Below are 19,129 nucleotides of genomic sequence, written 5' to 3' on the forward strand. Positions count from 1 at the left end.
AGAGCATTGCCTGGTGTATGGATGTTCTGGATTTGATTTCAGTCAGGTCACACAAGAGAAGTGACCGTCTGCTTTTCTCCCCTCCCTTTCCCCTCTCACAGCCAGTGGCTCAATTGGTCTAAGCATCAGCCCAGGCTCTGAGGATAGGTTGGTTGATTTGAGCATTGGCCCCAGATGTGGGTTGCCAAGTGGATGTGCCGGTCAGGGCACATGCGGGAGTCTGTTCACTATCTCCTCTCCTCTCACTTAAAAAAAAAAAAAAAAGGCAAAAATGTCTTACTCTGTATCCCTTTCTACAGACACTAGAACACTGCCCAGCTTCGAGTAGGCTCTTAGTAAATGTTTATGAATAAGTTAGTAATTGTCAAAGTCCATAGGTATTCATGCAAAAGAGTTGAGTTTAGGTTATTATATATTGCATAAGTCTAAATGTAATTAGTAACCTAGGAATTTTGAACATACAGTTTTTGTATGACTTTTCTAAAGACTTTTCTTTGAGTACAATTTTGTTACATATTATCAGAAATAGCTGTAGTGTCTGTCCTTCCTTCTGTGTCTTGATTCTGTTCCCTCCTGCCTTTTCAGAACTTTTATGTCATTATCACTTTCCTATGCTTCAACTGCTTTCTCTTGATTGCATCATTCCTATAGCGTAGGAGCTAGCTCGAGCTTTACCTCTTCTGATCTCTTCCTTTTCCCTTATATCCAAATTTGTGAAAGCATTAACCAGATTTGCTGTCTTCATGGGCATGCCTCACCATCATTTCTTTCAAGGTCTTGCTAAAATCACAATGACTTACGTGTTATCAAATCAATGGACGTTTTTCATCTCCATCTTACTGGATCTCTGTTTATTTTGAAATGCCCTTTACCCTTGGCTTCCGTGGGATTGGGTCTGGTTTGCTTTTTATGCACCTGGCCTCTCATACTTGGTTTTTGTCAGCTCTTCCTTGTCTACCAGGCCTTAATGTGTTGGGGTTCCCACGTCTTGATCCTATGACTCTGCCCATCTTTTTCAACTATTTTAGATATTCTCTTCCAAACCCATGGCTTTCATTTTCTATTCATATGCAAATAAGGCCACTTCATAATTTATGCTCAGATATCTCTTGAGAGCCATATACTTGCTTTTTCCATTGTCTCCACTAACATATCCTATATCTCTCAAGTTCAGCATGTCTACAACTGAATTTGTGACCTTTCTTTGTTCTAAAAATGAAGGGAAGCTATTAACAGTTTTAAACAGGGGAGTGATATGATGTGATTTGCATTTTTTAAAGCTCCCTCTAGCTGATGGATGGAGAGTGGGTTGTGGGAAATGGTAGGAGTGGAGTACGAATCAAGGACGTTTAGAAGACTATTGCAGTAGTCTCTTAGAGAGATGATGGTGGCTTGGATAGTGTACAGTGGTGTATATGGTGAGGAAATGATTTAATATGAGATATATTTTGAAAGTAACATTAACAGGATTTACTGTGAGGTATAAAGGAAAGAGAGGAATCAGTATGATCCATAAGTTTCTGTCTTGAGCAACTGGCTGAATGATGGTGGAATGATGGCGGATGGATGCATGAGATGGGACAGACTGGAAGAAGCAGGATTGTGGGGATCAATCCAAAGTTCTGTTTTGGCCATCTTAACCTTGAAATGCCTATTTGACCTCTAAGTAGAGGTCAGATAAACTTTTGCTTATAACCCAGTGAGGATTAGGTGCTATTGTCCCCTTTTCATAGAGGTGGAAGACAAGGCTGAGAGGATAAGACCTTGTCCAAGGCCGTATGGCTGGCAAGGGGCAGAGCCAGGATTTGGACATGGGCTGTGTGGTTCTAAAGTCCATACTCTTCACCCTGTGCAATGCTCTTTGCTGCCCGTCTTCCCAGTTTTTTCTGTTACTGATGTAATTCAGGCTTCCACTGTATTAAACTGGACTATATTAATAATGTTTGTCATTCCCAGTGTTCATTTCCCATTCCCAGTCTTACAAGATTAATCTTCCTAAAGCACTAGTAGGATTATTGCTTCCCTGCTCAAAAGTTACTTCCTGTTGCATTTAGAATCCAGCCCCATCTCATTCTCCTCCCTTTTATATTTGTTATACTGTTAGTGAATTAGCTCCAAGCTTTATCTGAGCTGTGATCATTGAATTGTCTATAAGACTAGATAGTACAATTAGAAGTATGATGACCAGCAAAAAAATGAGATAAGTAGTCTTTGGAGTTGAGTGGTGCTTTTCTGAGTTGTTTCCCTTTTTACCCATAGTAGCTCTTGCCATGTGGTTTCAACAAACTGTCAGCTCAGTTCATTTAAATCAGATGTGTAATTGATCAAATGTTAACCACAAACATCTTGGTGTCACATAAAACAAATTCCTTAAAACATGCACAAACCCACAAACCTGATAGAGGAATAAGAAATCTCTAAAGTGCACTCCAAACTGGGTACTTTAGAAAGAGGTCATATGTTTAGTTTTAAATGGATATGGATATGCATATACAAAACAAAATATTGAGTAAACCTTTTAGGGAGAGAAATAACTTCTTAAAGCTACATCAACTTTTTTTGCTCAATTATGATTTGAAGTTTGAAACCTATTTCTGCATTTATAGAAAAAATGCTCCAATGTGTATATTTTTGTGAAATGTTATCCATTGACATTTTATTTCTTTTTTCCCCCATTGATTTGAGAGAAAGGACGAGATTGAGTGAGAGAGAGAGAGAGAGAGAGAGAAGCATTAACTAGCTGTTCCTCTTAGTTGTGCACCCATTGATTGCTTCTCATACGTGGCCTTAGAGGAGCTTGAAGTGGTGACCTTGGGTCAAGCTGGTGACCTCGATGCTCTGGAATGACACTATTCACTGTACTTTTGGCCAGGGTGACATTTTTATTTCTGAATAAAAAATAGCTGTTTTTTATGAATAATGCTTCATGCAGATGTCTTAAACACTAAAACAACCTAAGAACAGTAAAAAAGAAGTTTTAAAGTTAACATTTTATCATTTTCCTTTTTCCCTCTCCTGAAACTCCTTAGAATCATAAAATGTTAAAATTGAAAAGACCTTGGAAGTCATCTCGCCCTGCTTCTACCCAGTGCGGGAATCCTTTCCACAATAGCTCTGATTTTTTTGTTTTAAAACCTTTATTTTAAAGAGGTCCACTTGTTTCAACCTCTCAGATTCGTGGGATGCCTCTTTGTGAAGAGAACTGTCAGATTATTTGTTGGCTGTAATTATTACAAAGAGTTGCCATAAATTCAGCTGCAACTTCTATAAATTTCTTCCAGCTTGTCTTCTGGTAGGATATAGAATAAATCTGTTCCTTTTTCCAGTTAACAACCCTTTTGAAAACAATTACTGTATAACATTCTGGGTCCAAATTCCTTTTTTTATTTTTTAACCTGAGGTCCATCAATTCATGAGTCTGTGGTTGGTCTTCAGGGGATTATGTCATATATAAAATTGTAAGTGTATGTGCTTTTTTTCTGGGGAGAGAGCCAAAGTTTTTATTAGTCTCAGCGGAACCTGATTTCCCACCAAGTTAACATGCCAGACCTATTGGGATGGACTTGGTAATCTGCTTTTTGTTTTTATTGTTTTAATTATTATTATTTTTAATAAGCTTGCAGTGAGCAGCTAGTTCAGGATGTCTGGAACTATTGCACTGGGTAAGTTCTAAAATTCTTGGAACATTTCTGATTTAATTGAGAATTGTTGAGTTTTTAGAGCTTTAGAGACCATCTGGTATACATGTAGTATATGGTGTATTTATAGCTAATTAGTCTATCAAAAGATTCAAATGGTCCCAAGGGTGAGGTTTCATTTAAAAATTTATTTCAGTCTTAGCAGCCATCACAAACATTAAGAGTGGAATGATGCTATTTTAAATCAAGAGTGTTCCCAGGATTTTTGTTTGCTAGATTCAGATTTAATATTTTAACCTAGTATAGGTTTATGAATTATAATACTTTTTGATTAATTTTTAATCTGTAAAATTTTTAGCCTATTAAAAACATTATTTCTCAGGAAGGAGAATATAGCTTACATACCACATCTACATTTTGAAACCGTTTGGCCTGATACAACTCCTCCTGTGCCTCTGCTGTCCTCCAAAGATAAAACTCCTCAACCAACAAGCCTGTTTACTCGGTAAAGTAATATTTGAATAATTAACACTATAAACCAAAATTACAAAGGGCAGCTTAGATTTGGAAATACCTCTAAATGAGCTATGATTACTTCACTTTTATAGAAGGAAAGAAGTGTATGATAGGCCTACTTTTTGCTACAAATGTCAGAAGAGACAAGAGACTAAAATAAAAAGCAAAACAAAAATGAAATATGGCAGGGGGAATGAATGTGTTTTATTGAACAGGAATGGCAAGCAACAGAGAAGGCGAAAAACTGCAATTTTTATTTATTTGTTCCTCTCTTAGTGCCAAAACTATTTGAGTTGGCTTATCAACAGATATATATATATAAATAGAATACTTAAAACAAACACAAATATGAAGATATAACATATCTGATGTCTGCCTTTCTCTCAATACTGTAACTTCCTAAAGATACATTTCCTGTGTGTGTGTTAGGGAGGTACAGTAGAAGCCAGTAAGCAGCCAACAGTGTTTGCACCCTAACTTGAAGGCTCTTAAAAGAATCAAAATGCATATTCACGTTGCCAGTCATACTTAACCATTAAACCTAAGGGATGGGAAATACTACTATAGTTATTCCATTAGTTACAATGACTTGTAACTACAGTTTTTACCTTTTATAAAGTAGCAGTATGTTGGTATATTGGGGGATAAGACCAGAATCTTGGGAGAGAACAACTTCTTTGTGGAGTTGGGTGAGTGTATCTTTGGGTGAGAATCACTACCTTTGTATTTATTCATTCAACAAGTATTTTATCAGGTACCTCCATGAGACACAGTATTTCAAGTGCCAACTTGAATTGTGACTTAAGGGCATTATTGTAGAGTGGTTAAGAGTGATTTGGATCCAAATGGCATGGGTTTGAATCCTAGAGTTTTTGCTTAGATAAATGACCTTGGACAAATTACTTAATCTCTCTGTGTCTTAGTTTTTTGATCTGTGAATTGGAAATCATAGTAGTATGTATCTCACAGAGGTATGGTGAAGATGAGTTCTTGGAAGAGTATTATTATTAAAGAATGCAGTTATTTACACACACACACAACCATGACTAATTAAACTATAACATACAATATAGTACTGTAACTCATTAAACACCCTTTTGTTTCAAAAAGAATTTAGAACAGAACTGAGGGCTCCTAAGAAATTCTCCATACCTGAGTAGCACAACAGAACTAAGATAGGGGTTCAGATCTTCTTATTTTGAAAGGCAGAGGCAGAAATTTAGAAAGTGAGTATATGCAAGTGCTAGGAATAGACACTCAATAAACATTATTTCCTTTATGTTTTTCAAAAAAGTCACTTACTAACAGGTGGGTTAGTGCTAACCCAAACTGAGCCATTGTGCAGAAAACTTTTAAAAATTCTTCTTTCAGCCTGACCTGTGGTGGCGCAGTGGATAAAGCGTAGACCTGGAAATGCTGAGGTCACCAGTTCGAAACCCTGGGCTTGCCTGGTCAAGGCACATGTGGGAGTTGATGCTTCCAGCTCCTCCCCCCTGTCTCTCTCTCCTCTCTCTCTCTCTGTCTCTCTCTCCTCTCTAAAATGAATAAAAAAAAAAAAAAAAAAGTAAAAAAAATTCTTCTTTCAGGTGGGCACAAGCCTGTGGGTGCACTAGGACAGTGGTCCCCAACCCCCGGGCCGTGGACCGGTACTGGTCAGTGGGCCCTTTGGTACCGGTCCGGAGAGAAAGAATAAATAACTTACATTATTTCTGTTTTATTTATATTTAAGTCTGAATGATGTTTTATTTTAAAAAAATGACCAGATTGCCTCTGTTACATCCGTCTAAGACTCACTCTTGACGCTTGTTTTGGTCACGTGATACATTTATCCGTCCCACCCTAAAGGCCGGTCTGTGAAAATATTTTCTGACATTAAACCGGTCTGTGGCCCAAAAAAGGTTGGGGACCACTGATCTAGGAAATAGAGTGCAGGCTGGATTTTAGCCGCCATCCCCACTCAGCCACTTGGTGTAGAGCGCTGTGCAGGAAGCAATCTGCACAACTGTGCAGTGATTTTAAATGCAGTATTAACTTGCTTCTCCTTTGAAATTCTTTATACATACCAAATTATTTAAAGTGGTAAGACCATACAACACGGCATAGCAGTTGTTCTCATTATTAAAATACGGTTTCATTTTGAATGCCATCTGCCCTGTATCAGCATAATCAATTTTTTTTCATTTTGGTTATTTAATTTTTTTATACTTTTTACTTTGAGATATTGTAGATTCACACAATATAATAAGAAATACTATAGAGAGATCTATATACTCTTCATCCAGTTCCCCGAATGATATCTTGTTTTTATTGTACAATAAACAACAGCAAATCAACTTTGACACCATCCACTGACCTTACTCAGATTTCATTAGTTTTACAAGCATTCTTTTGTGTGTGTTTGTATTGAGTTCTAAACAGTTTTCTCATATGTATAGATTAGTGTGACCACTAGTCAAGATGGAGAACTGATCTATCACAAGGCTTCCTAAAGTTACTCTTTTATAGCCACAGCCATCTCCCATGGCATACTCCTGGCAATCACTAATCTGTTCTCCAGCTCTATAATTTTGTCTTTTTAAGGATGTCATATACATGGAATCATACAACATGTAACATTTCATATTGGCTTTTTTTATTCAGCATAATTCCCTTGAGAGTCATTCAACTTGTTGCACATATGAGTAGTTCATTGATAGGAGTAGTAATGCTATGGTGTAGATTGTACCAGTTTGTTTAACCATTCGTCCATTGGAAAATTGTTTCCAGATTTTGCCCATTAATGAATGAAGCATCTATGAACATTTGTGTACAAGTTTTTGTGTGAGCATGTTTCTTTTTTTTTCCCAGTTTGCTTGGTGATGAATTTTATCAGTGTTTTTTCTGCATTTATTGAGATGATCATATGTTTCTTTCCCTTATTCTGTTAATGTGAATTGTACTGATTTTTGAATATTAAATCAGCCTTACATTCTTGGAATAGATTTCACTTGGCCATGATATATCCTTTTTATATAACTTTGATTTGACTTGTTAGTATTTAGAATTTTTATGCCTATGTCTATAAGGGATGTTGACCTATAATTATTTTTAATATCTGTATCACATTTTGATACCAGAGTTCTACTAGTCTCATAAATGAGTTTCTCTATTCTCTGAAAGTGTTTGTGTAGAATAGGTATTATATCTTCTTAATGTTTGAAGTGAAACCATTTAGTACCTTTAGTTTTTTTTACACAATACTTAAATTTATATTTTCTGTTGATATCTATATTAACCACTTTCTCTTTCTTCTGAATAAGATGACTTTATCATTCATCTGCTTTCCCTTCTCCTAATCCTTCTTACTCTCACAATTATTTCTGTTGGTACCATCTGATATTGTAGTTTTGAATGTGAGTAAGCTTTTGTGTTTTTGTTTTTGTTTTTTTTTTTTACAGGGACAGAAAGAGAGTCAGAGAGAGGGATAGATAGGGACAGACAGACAGGAACAGAGAGAGATGAGAAGTATCAATCATCAGTTTTTCCTTGCGACACCTTAGTTGTTCATTGATTGCTTTCTCATATGTGCCTTGACCACAAGCCTTCAGCAGACCGAGTAACCCCTTGCTGGACCCAGCGACCTTGGGCCCAAGCTGGTGAGCTTTTTGCTCAGGCCAGATGAGCCCGCGCTCAAACTGGTGACCTCGGGGTCTCAAACCTGGGTCCTTCCGCATCCCAGTTCGACGCTCTATCCGTTGCGCCACCGCTTGGTCAGGCTGTGGTTTGTTTTTTATTTCAAATCGACACTTAAAGGCTTTACTGGTTTCTCTGCTATACTTTAAAAAAATATTTTTTTAAAAAGTGCTTTTTATTGATTGATTTCAGAGAGGAAAATATCAATTTATTATTCCACTTATTTATGCATTCATTGGCTGATTTTGTTTTTTTTAAGACTTTCTTCATTTTAGAGAGGAGAGAGAGAGAGTAGTGAGAGAGAAGGAGGAAGTAGCAGGAAGTATCAACTCCCATATGTGCCTTGACTGGGCAAGCCCTGGGTTTCAAACTGGCTACCTCAGCGTTCCAGGCTGACGCTTTATCCACTGCGTCACCACAGGTCAGGCTCTCATTGGTTGATTCTGGTATGTGCCTTGGCGGGGGATCAAACTGGCAACCTTTGAGTATCATGATGATGCTGTTAACCAATGAGCTACCTGGCCAGGACTCTGCTATTCTGTTTTCTTGTACCTTGTTTATTATTCTATTTTTAAATTTTATTTATTTATTTATTTATTTTGTATTTTTCTGAAGCTGGAAACGGGGAGAGACAGTCAGACAGACTCCCGCATGCGCCCGACCGGGATCCACCCGGCACACCCACCAGGGGCGACGCTCTGCCCACCAGGGGGCGATGCTCTGCCACGACCAGAGCCACTCTAGCGCCTGGGGCAGAGGCCAAGGAGCCATCCCCAGCGCTCGGGCCATCTTTGCTCCAATGGAGCCCTGGCTGCGGGAGGGGAAGAGAGAGACAGAGAGGAAGGAGGGGGGGGGTGGAGAAGCAAATGGGTGCTTCTCCTATGTGCCCTGGCCGGGAATCGAACTCGGGTCCCCCGCACGCCAGGCCGACGCTCTACCGCTGAGCCAACCGGCCAGGGCCAATTTTTTTTTATTTTTTACAGGGACAGAGAGAGAGAGAGTCAGAGAGAGGGATAGAATAGGGACAGACGGACAGGAACGGAGAGAGATGAGAAGCATCATTCATCAGTTTTTCGTTGCGACACCTTAGTTCATTTTTTGCTTTTTCATATGTGCCTTGACCATGGGCCTTCAGCAGACCAATTAACTCCTTGCTCAAGCCAGTGACCTTGGGTCCAAGCTGGTGAGCTTTTTGCCCAGGCCAGATGAGCCCGCACTCAAACTGGCGACCTCAGGGTCTTGAACCTGGGTTCTCCGCGTCCCAGTCCGACGCTCTATCCACTGCGCCACCGCCTGGTGAGGCTATTATTCTTGGGTTAATTATTTTATTTCAGGTATATATCTTTGAGCAATCTTTCACCAGAATTTTGAGGGAAGCAAAATTTTTGTGTCCTTGTACATTCAAATGTGTCTTAATTTTACTCTCACACTTGAGTGAGAATTTGAGTAGATACAGAATTCTAGGTTTAAAAGTATATTCAGTTGTCCCAAGACCATCTGTTGAAAAGACTATTCTTTTCCTATTAAATAGTCTATCCCCCTTGTGAAAAGTCAATTGACCATCAGTAGATGGGTTTATATGTGGCCTCTCAATTATATTTCATTGATATATATATATATGTTCATCCTTATGCCAGTACTACATTGTTTTGAATAATGTGTCTTTGTAGTAAATTTTGAAGTCAGGAAGTGTGAGTCTTGGTTCTTTTTAAAGATTGTTTTGGTTTCCTGAGTTCCTTGCATTTCCATATGAAGTTTAGGATTAGCATTTCTGCAGGAAGGCAATTGGAATGCTGATAGAGCTTGCTCAATTCTCTTTTCTGTTTCAACTTTTAAAAATTATTTTCACTTCTTTTTCTTTCTAAACTGTATTTGGGTGAATTTCTTGGTTCCATCTACTAATTTAATTTGTTCTTGAACTGTATTTTTTCAGTCCTTAATTAAGTTTTTTAGTTTAGTGATCAAAACTTAATTTCCAAGAGTTCCAATTTATTTCTTTTTAAATAAATGTCATCTTGCCTATCTCTGAAGATATTAATTGTACTTCATCTAAGGTCTTATTCTATTTAATTTATGAATCTCTTTCTTTAGGTGTGAGTTCTTCTATTTGTCACACGAACACCTCTTTCCCTGTTTGAATCCTGGTTTTCTTCCCCGGGACTGGGACGACTGGGACGTTGTGTATTGTCCCAGGGCGCCGGTGACTGGGGGTTACGATGGAATGTGCAGTGGGATGGCGTGTACCAGTTACCAGTCTTCCTTAGTGTGAGGGTCCTCACTTCTGCTTGGGGCTTAATATGCACCCAGGGCTCTGTCCTGTCTCTCATTCAAGTGTTTATACTCACTGTTTCCCCAGCAGAGTGACACCTTTGTACCTCTATTCTATAATGCTTGACCCAAGGAGGTAAATAGATGGGAGAGGTTGACCTGCTTTTGTAACTTCTGTGTTATTCTCTGACCAGTTATGCTGTATTGTGTAAATTGTTCTTTCTGCTGTCTTCCACCTCTGGGCTTAGTTTGTTCTGAGCTTCTCCTACTACTTGCAGTAGCCCCCTATTCTGGAATGTAGGGTTGTGGTTTCTGCCTTTAAACTGATTCTATCAACTTTTCATCTTTTGATGAATCCTCATAGTTTTAGTCCACTGAAGACATTTCTAGGTCTCTTTTCATTATGGATGTTTTTAAAGATGGCATTTTTATTATTTGTGGGGCTTTGGGGGAAGGGGAGCATGCCTGTAGTATGCTCAGCCTGCCACCTTGATTCAGTCAGTGACTGTAACATATTTATAGTGAGATAAATCTAATAAAAAGGAGAAAAAAAATTAAAATCTAGCAAAAAAAAGAGAAAGAAATATTGATGAAATAATAGAAATTACGTGTTTTTGTTTTGTTTTGAAGAGTAGATACAATCCTAAATGAAGACTGGAGCTTCATACCAGGAATATAGTTACATGAGATTGGAAAGGCATGTGTCTGTGGTGTTGCTGGTTTCTCTGCTCTGGGCAAAGGAAGAGAACCTGGGCTCTGAAGCCAGCGGGGGCCTTGTATGACTCCTCTGCATAGTGTCAGCCCCAGCCTGCACCTGTGACGGACTGCTGGCTGCTGGGGGGGTGGGGAGGGGCAGGCCAGAGATGTGTGACAGAGCTCTGAGAAAACATCAGAAAGGGCTTTTGATGACCACTTTGGTTCAGTAATTTTCAATGTTATTCCCTCATGGTTATTTTGAATTTTCCAATATAAAATAATGTCATAGAATTTTTGGATTCTATAAGAGAAGTGTTAACCCTCACCTTAGTCATAACCACTGTTAACACTTTGGTATATTTCTTTATAGTTTTTTTTTTTAATCATAGCTTTGAAACAAAAATAAATTTAATATGGTATTGTTTTTCTTCCAGTCCAAACGTAATGCCTACTCAATGAGAAAACTTGGAAAATAAAGACCAGCACTAAGGAGAAAAAAAAACAAAAATCACTCATAATAACTACCCAGAGATAACAAATTAAAATTGGATGTATGTCCTTCCTGTATTTTTCATGAATATATACAAACACTTTTTTTTCTTTTAACATGTTATCATAATCTAGTACTATTTTGTACCTTTTATTTGTCATTTGCAGTATATTGTGAATGCTTTTGTATGTTAGTAAATATTCTTGTATATACTTTTCAGTGTTACATAGAATATGAATATATTTAAGTATGTTATTTAGCATACTTAACCATTCTCCCTTTCATTGAACATTGAAAGTGTTTCTAATTTTTTACCATCATAAGTAATATCATAGTGAGTATCTTTGTCCCTACATTTTTCCATGCATCTATGATTGTTTCTTTAGGAATAAATTCCTAGAAGTGGAATAGCTGGGTAAAAGGGTATGTACATTTTAATGCTTTTGCTACATAAAAATGTCAAATTTTGAGCTAATCGCTTGTTATATTCTGTCTTGTATTGCTATATAATTGTTTTATGTGTCTGTCTTGTCTCCCTAATTAGACTATAAGCTTCTTGAGGGCAAGGGAAGTTTCTTATACATCTTACGTATCCTTTGACAGTGTGTGATGTGCAATGTTGGACTTATGAGTAATCAACAAATACTGTATTGGTTTAATTCTATGATACAACAGGCTTTTGAATGTCATAAACCTGTAAATTAAAAAATATATGTATTTTGGGGGTACACATAGACTTGCAGATTTTCTATTTTTCCAAGGAAGGATATTTTTTAAAAAATCCAACTACATTTTCCTACAACTATCATCTTATAAAAATAAAGAATATTTAATACCAGGAGGTTCCTAATCTCTTAGACAAGGACAGGATTTTAAACGGAACATTTTAGCATAAAAAAGAACCTCACTGCCGTATCCATATTTTTCTCATTTTGTGTTGGACTGGTGAGTCTTCCTTCACCTTAGCCAATCAGTGGTCTGTAGACCAACATCTGAGAACTACTGACTTAAAAGACTTAGGGGATTAAAAGATGAATGCTTTTGCAAAATAAATTCTTTTTCCCTTTGCTCACAAGTCTGTCTTCACAATATTAAGCACATGTGTGCAGGTAATGCCATTTTTAATTACACAGAATTTGTGTGTCTCAGTGAACAGGAACTACAGCAAGCAAAGCAGGCCTTGCTGATGAACACCAACAAATAAAGCCCAAACCAAGAACTGTGCTTTCTAAGAAGTTTGAGACGGGTCAAGTGTGATGTAGTGGAAAAGAGGCAGGTTTTAGAGTCAGACAGCCAGGGCTTGTGTCCTGACTCGGGTATTGCCACTTATTTTCCTTTAGCTTCCGTACTTGTCATATAAGATAATATTTTCCTCAAAGAGTTTTTATAGCCCCAGGTATAGCAGTTCCATCCCTGTAATGAAATTGTTTGTTTAGCCATGTGCCTTCCTCACTAGACCATGCGCTCTGGAGGGCAGGAGTCACAGCTTTCTTTCCCTAGCCCAGGGCTCAAGGCATAGCAGGTGCTTCATGAAATGGCTGTTGAATCTATACATGATTGTTGTGAGGATCAGACGAGGTGATGTGTGAAAGCTTTTTGTAAACTTGAAACTCTATACAAATGTTAATTGGTTTTATTGCCAAGAAGAGCTATGGTAGGGAGCGATCAAAACTTTGGGAGGAAACAAAATGACCATTTCACAGTTCTATAATGTTCTGCATTTTTCTTCTGTTTTATAAGAAAACATTTAATTGGGTTAATGTGAAGCTAATTTGCTCCCTGGGAAGGCAGCTGAATCCCCCCCCCCCCCCTGCAAATGGAAGGGCCAAGAGATTATTTCATCTTTCAAGAATGGTGCCCATTGCTTTATCCTCCTAATCATGTAACTTATAAAAGGATACCAAATCTGAAGAGAACAGGAGCTTACATTATGCCAAATTAATTTTGATCAGAGCTTTTTTTTCTTATTTTGACATTCACTGACTTTAAAAAATGTCTTAGTTTCTAATGTGTTTGTAAAACTCGTGGTGAATTTTTGCCACAAGATGGCATTGGTGATTATTAAATGCATGTTCTGTTGACCCAGAATGCTGAAAAAATGGTGCACACAATTGTTTGTATTCTTTTGGAGATGAATTGAAAACCTTCATCACTGCTTATGTATTAATTAAATTTTGTTTTGACTCTTAAAACAGGGTTAAATGCAACTTTACATCACTTCTTTCTGTATTCAAGTATTGTTTTGTTTCCTGTTTTTCTGTCTTTATAACTACAGTAACTATGTATTATTTGCCATGTGTTGTATGTGTCTGACTTATTGCTGATAATTGTGGTAACAGGTAAGAAGAAAATACGATGGGACCCAGTTAGGAGGCGCTTCATTCAGTCCTGTCCCATCATAAGGATCCCTAACAGGTTTTTGAGAGGTGGGTGATAACTAGCAAGAGATCTGTGCTTCATATGGGTTGAAGGGTCCTTTGAATGAATTTTCTAAACTCACAAGTTTGGTTTTTAAAAATTGTCTAAATAGCTAAAATTGGAGTAAGAAAAGTCTAGAACTTAATTTTAAGCCTATGTTTCATAGTGACCACTGTTGGAATTATAATTTTAAGTTTTAGGGAGTTAGAATCACTTGATGTGTGTTAGATGGTAGAAATAAATCATGTTACTGATATCACTATTATTCCCACTATAACCATATTAAAAAGAACTTTGAATAATTTATTAAGTATGGGTGTGGGAAAGAGTTTTCTAAATATGATTCTAAGGAAGAAATAAAGATTAATTTATGTGACTATATAAAATTTAAAACCTCTTACATGAAAAACCATAAATAAAAAGATATAAGGTACTCTTATTGATCAGTGTCACCCTGTTAAATTGAATTTTCTAAATAAAAATTTAAAAAACAATATAAGGGGGAAGTATTTGTAAATAATATTTTGAATAAAGAGATCTTATAAATCAATAGTTTAAAAGCGAATGTCCATGAGAAATACAGTTAAAACAACATGAATAGGTAAAAGAATGTGTATCAATTTATAGAAAATAAAAATAAATATGAACAGATATTTTCACTATTGTTATAAACATGATAATTAAAATAATAGAGACCATTTTCACCTATTAGATTCGCAAAGATTAAAAGTAAAAACACCAGTTTTGGTAAGGTGATTGGAGAATGAGGCTCACATAGAGAAGGAGGCGTACATTTAACCCAGCTTGCTTGGATTCAGTTTGTCAATATGTATGAAAGCCTTACAAATGTCTACATCCTTTGACCTTGAATTCTTACTTGTAGAAATGCTGCATTTCTTCTGTTTCTAAATTTTTTTCCACAAAAACATATTCCATAGTGAAAAAAGAAAATCTCAGAAGAGAGTTGAAAACTGTGGTTCACACTATTTCTATATAGATTAACAGATTGTCAGACAAGCATGCTTAAGGTTGTAATTTGGACTTTATTAAATTATTTATAGGCCAGTGTATCTGATTTTGACTGAAAAGATTATTTAAAAAAAAACTAAAAAGAAAATCTTGCAGCTCCTATAGATGTTTCTATATCTGTTTCTATATCTAGTACCTAACCTCTTTTTAGCAACCACACTCCAGAACATGAAAAGAATAAATCTATCTTAAATAGGCCAAGATACTGAAGATGGTGTGCTACCTTTTAGCATCAATAAATTATTTAACTGATACAAATTCAGAGGTAATTTTAGTGTTAGGTGACAGGAAGACCATTGTGTGCACATGTGGCCAAGCAGGCACATTTAATTATAGAACATTATTTTCTTTTTCTGATTTATCAATTAGAATGTTACTCATTTGCAATGAGAAAGTTAACTTGGGCTGACTAAATTTAGTATAGTTAGTAAATTATTTAATTAGTAAATAAAATTTAGTATAATATCAATTTTATAAAAATACAAACATAAAAAAACAAAGGAAATAGTGAAATAATGTTATATCTGGGTGGTAGGATCTTATTTTCTTTTGTGTATGATCTGTTTTTCAATTTTTCAATCACAGAAAAAAGAGATTAGCACAGGTAAGTTTTATACCTTCACTTATTTGTAAGCCCTAAATTACCTCAAGTAATGGCTGAGGAAGATGGTCCCTGACCATGCAGAGAAGGGTGAGGCTGGAGTCAGCTCAGCATTAGCAATGTCAGGGCCACCCTTGTCTTAGTTCACACCTTCTTTGACCTGTTCGTGGTGTTTAATGCTGTTGACCACCTGCACCTTCTTAGATTTTTCTCTTCTTTTGGGTTACTTCACTGTACAATCCTAGATGTTTTCTTCCTACTTCTTTGATTGTCCATTCTGTTTCCTTCACTAGCTTCTTTCTTCCTGCCCACTGAACGTGGGTGTTGCTTCAGCGTTCTGTCCTCTCCATTCTCTCCTTTGGTTATCTCATCAGCTTTCACAGACTTAACTATCTTCGTTCGTTTGTTCGTTCATCCTTTCGTTCTTTCAGTATTTCTTGATTGCCTTCTAAATAACAGGCCCTGTGCTAACTAAACGATAGAGAATCAGGTAAAGAAACAGTTGCAGAATAATTAGAGTGTAATCCTTTGTGATAGGTGTCCTGAGGAGGTAGTTTGGTATGGGAGCATACGGAACAGGTACCTGGCTCAGCTCGGGGAGGATGGAGAGAGAGGAGTGGCCATCAGGATGACTTTTCAGAAGAGATGTACTTAAAGTCTGAGTGGGAGTTAGCAAGGGACGGTTGGGACATCTCCAACCACAGGGTCAATCAGCTGGACAAGGTAATCAGGCAGAACAGCATGGTAATCATTCAGAGAACTGTAGGAAAGTCAGCTTAGTGGGAAAGAGTGTAGAGAGGAGCCAGAGAGGGCCCAGATCAAGTGGGGCAGCACTCAAGGGGAGTTTTCAGGATCTGTTTGTTTTTTTAATTAGTGAAAAGATTTAATGGAAAGACCAGTTGCTAGGTTATTGCAGTTATCAAGGTGAGAAATGATGGCAGTTGTAGTAGGAATAGAGAGTAGTGAATTGATTTGAAATCTAAGGAGTGGAATTAGATGAGACTTTACTAATTCAAGAGGAGGCAGGAAAAGTCAAGAAGGCTTCCAGCTTTCTGTGGGACTACTGTGCTCATCATTAGCTGTTATACAGGTGGATGGAGGAGCAGACTGAGGGGAAAGATGACAAATTCCGCTCAAGCCCTCCAAACCAATGGTAGTGTATCTTTGAGCACTCAGTGGGAGATGTTACCTGGGAAACCTCCTTTGAAGGCCCATCTCTTTATTCTGATGGCACCCCGTGTAGCCGCCTGTATCATAGCACTTATCACACTGAATTATAGTTGTTTGTCTACTTGTGCCTGCCGTAGACTGTAAGCTCTGTAAGGGCAGGGACAGTGGGACAGTGCCTTTCATTTCTTTATCTCCAGTTTGTAGCACAGTGCATGTAGTAGGTATATCATACATGTTTGAGCAGGATTGAATTATTTATAAGGCCGCTGCCAGGGAATTAGGACAGGACTAAAAATTTAGTATGTTCTCAACTTCTCTTTGGTGTTGGTGACAGTAAACTAATGAGTTGCTGAGAACGTGAAAATGCTGGTGTTTAATGTCTGCTTAGATTTAAAGAAACTTAACTTATACTTTGAAAATGTCTACTTTTAAGCCTCTCATTTTGGGAATCCTACACAGGACCTCTGTTGATACTGATTGAACACAATTACCTAGAGCTTGTTTTCTGCCACTAGATTCCTTCCCTAAATCCTGTGTCTTCTTTCAAAGAGATTTCTACCAATTAAAATTGTGAGGTATGAAGACAAAACGTATAGTGAAAACAATTGAGTTTCCATTGATGGACCTAATAAATAGACTCATTTACCTTTTCATACTTCTCAGATATCACTGAAAATGACAAAACAAATGTATAAAAAGAATCAACTATAATTGTACTGAAAAATGTAAAAGGGAAACTTTGAAGCCACATTACCTAGGTCTGAATCCAGGCTCTGCTGTTTACCAACTGTGTGACTTTGGGCAAGTTGCTTATTCTTGTTTTGACCTCAGTTTCCTCATCTTTAAAATTAGGATGATGATAATAATACCTACTTCCTAAGGTGATTGTGAGGCTCAAGAAAGATAATATGAGCAAAACACTTAGAATAGTTTCTCCATTTAGCGAGTGTTTTCCATCTAGCTAATTCATGTTGGCTGCTATCATTCTTTATTATTGCTACTATACCAGAGAATTGGTGGCATTTCAGGCTGATAGAAAGCAATTGGAATTATAATGGTTGAGAAATGAGAACAGAATAAAATTCAGCCTCAAATAGGTGCTCCTGCTGCATGCTGGGATTTAGGAGAATTTCTTAGTAGGGCCCCTTTTCCAAAACGCTAAGCCTAGAGTCAACAAATGCAGAAGGAAGGGAAGGGTTGGGGGAAGATGAAACATCAGGGCAAAGGAGTAAGGGACTGTCTCTAAAAGTTATCTCCCCTGCTCCTTCTCTCTCATATACAGAGCTCTGGCAATGGCATTAGCTTCCAGGATACAGCTGGAGGGGAGGACAGCTCTTCCAGCACAGTGGGGGATTTGCTTTGAGGAGGGGTCAGCTGGCAGTGCTCTCTGGGGTCCGGGTGAGGGGGAGGCTGGAGAGTGGTTATGAGGACAGAGCAGAGCTTTAAGTAATGGACCTCCACAGTAAAGGGGGGAGGGGGACTGAGGCAGGGAAGAAAGGGGAGCTCATTGAGGATCAGTGTACACTGAAGGACCATGCCGTCTAAATGCAGCCTTCCTTATATTGGCAATACTAAGGCGAACTGCTTTTTCTCCACACCTAAAGAGGAACCTGCCTTTTGGTGTGCCTTTCGGTGTGCCGCTTACCTGCAGGGACCCACAACCAGACAGATAACTCATTTAGAGGGTGGAGGCAGAGTAACACAACTGTTGAGGAAATCTATGTCTGTTACAATTGCCAATCAGTGAAGTTCTTCATTTATTGATATGAAAGGTGACCAGGGCTCACTGGACATTCGAGAGACGCTAGACTTGAAAGAGGGTGAACTGAGATGAACAAGTAGAACAGGAAACAGGTCGGAACTTTAGGAAGTTCTGATCATAGGAGGTTTCCTCAGAGTCAAAAGTAAATTGGATCCATAAATAAAAAAACAGCTGCCGCGGAGAGAAAGGAATGAATAAAGAATTAGTTCTATATTGAAGACTTGATTGCTTGAAATTAAAATGCAGTTGGGGGCTTAAATAATAGGCAAACTCAAGCCCCATTTTTTATGAAAATAAAGGAAACAGACCATAAAACGAGAAGACTGAAAAAGAAAGTACATGAGGAGAATGATACTTTGAGGATCATTCTATGTGATCCAGTATCCATTTTATAGAGTTACAGAAGAAAAGACAGTGGGCGGGACTAAATACATAAACACTATTTCCCTACATTGAAGAAAGCCTGAGTTGTCAAGTATAAAGGACCCACTAAGAGACAGTTGGGAAGTGAAATAAACAAACAGCATCTGTCTCTATATTACTGAACTGTTTATGAACCCAGAGATGAAATACAGGCTACAGGGAGAGACCCGGGGCTCAGAGCAGACCCATGCCGTGTTTTTCACCTGCCACTGGTTTGCCATCAGTAAGTAATCTGAGGGGGCATTATTTTGAAGACAGAACTGTACCCAGCCTCACCAGTGTTTAAGTAAGAATTCCGAAAGTTTATAACATACACTCTTTTTGGGAAAAGTGCTCCTGTAAAATGAAAAAACAAACCTCACAAAGAGGATGTTGGGTTATAAGAAGCAGTCGTGTGCAAAGAAATGAGCACTAAAACTTAGAGTTGCATCTGAACAAAGAGACTG

The 19,129-nt window shown here is 37.8% G+C and overlaps 1 protein-coding gene across 2 annotated transcripts in view; it reads left to right on the forward strand.

Moving 5' to 3' along the window:
* KLHDC10 (kelch domain containing 10) overlaps nt 1-19,129 on the forward strand; it is a 53,979-nt gene that overhangs the window by 11,427 nt on the left and 23,423 nt on the right. Inside the window, exon 2 of one of the 2 annotated variants that reach the window (XM_066262297.1) lies at nt 13,620-13,706. The exons of the other annotated variant lie outside the window; for it this stretch is intronic. Within the exon in view, the coding sequence (XP_066118394.1) occupies nt 13,620-13,706 (87 nt within the window). The remainder of the gene's footprint in view (nt 1-13,619; nt 13,707-19,129) is intronic. 2 annotated transcript variants of the gene reach the window in all.

The sequence above is a fragment of the Saccopteryx bilineata genome, chromosome 2 (assembly GCF_036850765.1).
Source record: "Saccopteryx bilineata isolate mSacBil1 chromosome 2, mSacBil1_pri_phased_curated, whole genome shotgun sequence".
Taxonomy (NCBI): domain Eukaryota; kingdom Metazoa; phylum Chordata; class Mammalia; order Chiroptera; family Emballonuridae; genus Saccopteryx; species Saccopteryx bilineata.